The 5,761-nt window shown below is 47.9% G+C and overlaps 1 protein-coding gene across 2 annotated transcripts; it reads right to left on the bottom strand.

The window, feature by feature from the left end:
• Positions 1-2,521: 2,521 nt before the first annotated feature.
• Positions 2,522-3,791, bottom strand: LOC101777545 (tropinone reductase homolog At5g06060). 2 transcript variants are annotated; one of them, XM_022829089.1, is made up of 2 exons: positions 3,519-3,791; positions 2,522-3,455 (listed from the first exon to the last, which is right to left on the bottom strand). In XM_022829089.1, exons 1-2 carry the CDS (start codon positions 3,651-3,653, stop codon positions 2,715-2,717), a joined length of 876 nt encoding a protein of 291 aa, XP_022684824.1. In that variant the 5' UTR covers positions 3,654-3,791; the 3' UTR covers positions 2,522-2,714. The 2 variants fall into 2 exon arrangements, with proteins under 2 accessions (XP_022684824.1, XP_004980092.1); XM_004980035.3 differs by having other exon boundaries at positions 2,522-3,447; positions 3,519-3,727.
• Between the last annotated feature and the right edge of the window lie 1,970 nt (positions 3,792-5,761).

Raw genomic sequence — 5,761 nt, 5'->3', positions numbered from 1 at the left:
AGATGAAATACCCACAATACCCTTTCCCCTCTCTCTTTTTTTCTTTTTTCCCTATTTATTTTCCTTCTTTTCTCTTCCTATTTTCTCTTTTTATTTCTTTCACCTCCCACCGCTAGCTCCCTATCCACTCCATTCTCTCTCCTCCCTATCCGCTCCCGACCCCCGACACTCAGCTCCCGTCTCCCGCCGCCTGCCCGCCCCCATCGCCCACGGCCGGCCTCCGTCCCCGCCTCCCACCGGCTCCTAGATGTCGCTGTCTCCGCCCACCCCCACCTCCCCGCCGCCAGCCGCCTCCCGCCCGTCACCGTCTCCGCTCACCCCCACCTCCCCGCCGCCGGCCGCCTCCTGCCGGTCGCCGCTCCCAGCCTACCTGCTGCCGCCTCCGCTACCTGTAGGCCCTCACCCGAGGGCAAGGGTAGGAAACGGTCGAGGAGGAGCCGCAGGAGCAGATTTTTTGGCTCCGCCTCCCCAAAACAACTCCTGAGAGCGGGATTCGCAGGGTTCCAGAGCTGGAGCCGGAACCTTTTCGCTCGGAGTGCATCCTTTGGTAGGGCTCCGCTCGAGGAGCCGCTCCTGGAGCCCCGCCAAACGGGACCTTAAAAAAACATAAGAGAATAGTATCCGTGAGAACCTAGCTAGATTAGCAGCTTGCTCGTTCTCAACTACATTATGATATGGAGCATTAGTCAGCCCACTGCGCCCATCACTACTAACTATCTTTTATTTTGAGAAAGTCGCTACTAACGAATCCTGCAAATTAATTACTCATTCAGCCCATCTTCTAATAATCTTCTATAGTATAAGACTATTATAGGAGGGAGGCTCCTATATGGCTACTAGAAGCCAGTTAAACTTGGTGGCTTTAAAGCCCATTAGGCCCAAATAGTATTCTAAATGGACATTTCAACATATTTTATTCAGCAATTTTTAGAAGTTATATCAACATTCAAAAATAGTAGATTTAATATTTTCTAAAATAGATACAACATTCAACATTTTTAGTAGTATATTTCAACATTTGAAAAATTGGATTCAACATTTTTACAAATAAAAAACAACATTTCCAAGAGATAATTTTGCGTTCTTCGTCTCCGGCAGCGCACGCCGTTGGCAGCGGCGCGTGACACGCGTAGGGCCCCACCGTAAATCCACCGACGGACAAACAGAGGGAGGGGTTCGATTTCGATTGGGCCCAACCCAACCAACCTAAGACATAATTTCTTCGATTGAGTGGGCCGGGGCCCCCAATTTCTTTTGTGTTATTGTTCACTGGTCAACGACACATGAAGCATGTGATTTTGGAAATTTTATCCCCTAGCTGCAGCACATAATTTAACCCATTTATTAGGAGAGTATCAATTGAAGCTGCGCTGCCTTCTCAATGGAAAGGTGATGTTGTTGTCCTGCATAACTCTGAGAATATAGGCTTCCTGTTTTCTGCCTTATAAACATCGTCTGTCAAAACTTGGCATCCTTATTTTTTCTAGAATACGTAGGAGAGCTGCGTATCATTGTATTAATAAGAAGAAAATACCGATTTTAGTACAACACGGGTCTACCGAACGCAGGCGGTAATACAACTTAAAAACAATTACATGGAAACTGAAAACAACCAAAACAACGCAAGCCAAAGGAACTAGTACTGTCCTAAGGTGGTTGCCGACGCCGGCCAGCCCAGAATGGACATAAACTTCGCGCCGGCTGCATACCATAAGTGAGCAACCGAGCCAACTCTGTCGGATTCTTCAGCGTCGATCTGTTGAAGACTCGATCGTTTCTCTCCTTCCAAATTCTTCAGGAAACTAGCATGAATGTGGAGTCTAGTCCTTTTCTCTTGATAGCATTGAGCGCTGCCCTCTTTTGCAACCACCAGTCCATCAGACCGTTTCCCTGCGCCGGTGCCATGTTCTGAATGCTGATCATTGCGCTGACCAAATGCCAAACCTGCTGAGTGTAGGAACACCATGCAAAGAGATGTTCTGAAGTCTCTATCTCCTGATAACAGAGCGCGCAAACCGCCTGATCTTGCAAACCGTGACGCTGCCTCCTCTCAGCAGTCCACAACCTCTCTCGGAGTGCTAGCCACATGAAGAATTTGACCTTGAGAGGTGCCCAGGCGCGCCAGACAGGTTTAGCTGCAGGAGACTCTGTTGATCCGTAAAAGAATGCTTTGAGGCTGATTTGGCAGAGTAAATGCCTGAGCTCTCCCATCGCCAAGTTTCCCTGTCCTCAATTATTGTGTTGACCACTTAGGTTGTGCTATGATAGTCTGTTTAGTAGAAAGAAACTTTGACGGGACCAGCACACGCTCATCTCAGGACTCTTGCTGCTTACACTATTGAAATCAAATGTATGTGAAGTTGGTATATGAGCTCTGCTTTTTGCAGCCATTCGTGCATGCCCTTCGAGATTTGTTTTGGGTGTGCAGTGGGAAGGAGATGGCGGAGTTTCAGATTGAGCCCGAGATAACCCTGGACCTGATGATGGCTGCAAACTACCTGTACACTTGAGGAGGAGGAAGTGGCTGTGCTGCAACTTAGGTGTATTGTGAATGAATGAAACAAGTGAATCATCCCTCTCAGTTTACATCCAGCATCCACCGGTTGGGATGTTTATTTGCAGTCACTGCATCAAAGTAACAAACAGGCAGGCTTGCATTATTGGTTATTTGCAGTCCATGTGCAAAGCTCGACGACTCGACAAGTCGATAGTCGTCAGAGTTTGGCGGCGAGGGTGCGGCCGCCGTCGATGCAGATGACTTGGCCAGTTATGTAGGAGGCAGCGGGCATGCAGAGGAAGGCGACGAGGGAGGCCACCTCCTGCGGCGTGCCGAAGCGGCGCATGGGCACCCGCGACACCTCCATCTCGGCGAGCCTCCGCGCCCTGCCGGGGTCGCTCAGCGTGGCGCTGAACATGCCGGTGTCGATGGCTCCCGGCGCGACGCAGTTGACGCGCACGCCGTGCGGCGCCCACTCGGCGGCGAGGCTCCTGGTGAGCGGGTGCAGGGCGCCCTTGCTGACCGAGTAGGCGGACAGCGCCGGGTACGCGATGAAGGCGGCGACGGAGGACATGTGCACCACCACGGCGCCGCCGTCTGCTCGCTGGAGGAGCGGGTGGGCGAGGCGGGTCAGGTGGAAGCACGAGTCCAGGTTGGTGGACATGAGGCGGGCGTAGTCGCCGGGCGTGGTCTCCGCGGCAGGCTTGTAGATGGATTGGCCGGCGTTGTTGACGAGGATGTGGAGCTGGCCCTGGAAGAGGTCGCGCACCGTGCCGACGAGGCCCTCCCTGTCGCGCTGCGAGGACACGTCGCAGACGGAGCTGGTGATCGCGTCGGCGGGAAAGCCCTTGCCGACCCAGCGGCGCCGGCATGTGTTCAGGTCGCCGGCGGTGCGGGAGCAGGTGTGCACCCTGGCGCCAAGGCCGGCCAGCTCCTCCACGATCGCAAGCCTGTCGTACTATGAGATCGGTGTATTATGCATAATAATATTTAGATTTTATATAGGCTAGCTGCCACATACCCGATCCCTCTGGTTCCTCCGGTGACAAGCGCCGTCTTGCCGGCCAGGCTCCACCGTGATTCCTTTGGCGCCGCCATGAGTGACTTGAGAGGAGACAGATGGACTGCTTGTCTGCTTGCCCAGCGTAGACGACATGAACCATCATCATATTCTTAGCGCCCTCCCGTTCTTGTCCTTTTTTTCTTGATAATAATTGTCTTCGGGCACTACGACCGTCTCTTGTGATTCTATCCGCGGGATCCTTGGTTTCCACGATGGTTTTAACGTCGTGGATTGCGTCATCTGCAGCTTAGCCTCATTGTTATCTGGTATTTGTTTTGGTTGGATGTATTTATCCGTTCATGGATGGAATGATCCTGGATAGAGAAGAATCCCTGTGTGTTGGTTGCATGTATTGTATTTAAAGGAAAGGAAGAAACATGGTTGTCTATTTTACCTTGCCACGTTTCCATATTTATATGTAGTGAAAACACCAAAGAGATTTACATCGATACAATTGTGATCAACTAGGACTCGTATTCCGGACTCAATCTATCTCTAAGCAAACTTAAGCTCTAAGTAAACTTGAGCCGCACCCCTAGATCACAACCGAACCAAACACAAATACAACCATATCTATTAATATCCTCCCTCAATCTAAACTTCTCTTCCTCTTGAGATTTAGATTGTTCTTGAACTCTTCTTGCTTACCAAACCGGCAAAACTTTAGTGAACCCATCTGCAATTTGATCATGGGTAGATATCAACCGAATTTGCAACTGTTTTCTTAGTTACGCTCTCTCGAACAAAATGAAAATCAATTTCAATATGTTTAGCCTGTGCATGGAAAACTGGATTTGCTGATATGTAGCTCCCAAATTATCACACCATAAAACAGGAGGTTGTGCCAACCGAACTCCCAATTCCAGCAATAATGATTCCAACCAAATCAATTCGGCAGTAGCATTAGCCATAGATTTATATTGTGCTTTAGTACTACACCGGAGATAGTAGCCTGCTTTCTAGCACTCCAAGATATAAGATTAGAACCAAGGAAAATTGCAAATCCTCCAGTAGATTTTCTATCATCAACACTTCCAGCCCAATCAACATCAGAGAAAGCACTCAAAGTTGTAGAACTCGGCCTTTTAATATGTAACCCAACATTCAATATAGATTGAACATAACGAAGAATTCTTTTAACTGCAGTCCAATGAACTGACGTTGGTGCATGCAAAAAGTGACACACCTTGTTCACAGAAAAGGCTAAATCTGGCCGAGTGAGAGTTAGGTATTGCAATGCCCCAATGATACTTCTATAATGAGTGCTATCTTCTGGACCAAGCGGATCACCTTCCAAGCTTGATAATTTTCCGAGCTAGACAATGGAGTAGGCGACCCTTTGCACTTGACCATTCCAACACGCATTAGAATCTCTTGCGCATACTTTTCTTGAGACAGTAACAATCCATTCTTGCTTCTTTAAACTTCAATACCCAAAAAATAGTTTAAGTCACCAAGATCCTTTAGAGCAAACTCCTTGCGCAAATTCAACAATAGAGCCGAAATTGCTTCACTAGAAGAGCTAGTGATAATGATATCATCAACATATATAAGCATATAGATGCTAACCCCTGATTTTTTATAGATAAACAAAGAGGTATCTGACTTTGAAGCAATAAAACCGAAATCAATCAACTTGGAGCTCAATCTCGCATACCAAACACGTGGAGCTTGCTTAAGACCATAAATTGCTTTATCAAGTCTGCACACCAGATGTGGAGCATTTTCTTTCTCAAAACCTGGAGGCTATTTCATATAAACCTCCTCTTCTAGAACACCATACAGAAATGCATTCTGGACATCCAACTATCTTAAGCACCAACCTCTAGAGATAGGTAAAGACAAAACAAGCCTCACAGTAGCAATCTTGACAACCGGATTAAATGTGTCCTCATAATCAATCCCATATATTTGTCAAAATTCCTTAGCTACTAGTCGCGCTTTATACTGATCAATAGTCCCATCAGCCTTCTTCTTGACTTTAAACACCCATTTGCAATCACTCAAGTTACAGCCATCCTTGGGCTTCACCAACTGCCAAGTATTATTTCTGAGCAACACCGTATACTCTTCTTGCATGGCCTGTTTCCATCACAAATCACCAAGAGCTTCTTGTAAATTCTCCGGCTCACCAGTAGCACAAAAATTCCCGTACCGAATGGTTCCATCCGTAAATTTCTTAGGCTTGACAATACCGTGCT

This window comes from Setaria italica, chromosome VIII (assembly GCF_000263155.2).
Source record: "Setaria italica strain Yugu1 chromosome VIII, Setaria_italica_v2.0, whole genome shotgun sequence".
Lineage (NCBI taxonomy): Eukaryota > Viridiplantae > Streptophyta > Magnoliopsida > Poales > Poaceae > Setaria > Setaria italica.
This window is presented reverse-complemented; position numbering and strand designations above follow the sequence as displayed.

Excerpts from the sequence above, each read along its gene's own strand:
- LOC101777545 (XM_022829089.1), bottom strand. The coding sequence starts at position 3,653 with ATGTCGTCTACGCTGGGCAAGCAGACAAGCAGTCCATCTGTCTCCTCT. Across the intron at positions 3,456-3,518 it reads GGAGGAACCAGAGGGATCGG|TACGACAGGCTTGCGATCGT; the intron begins GTATGTGGCAGC and ends CCGATCTCATAG.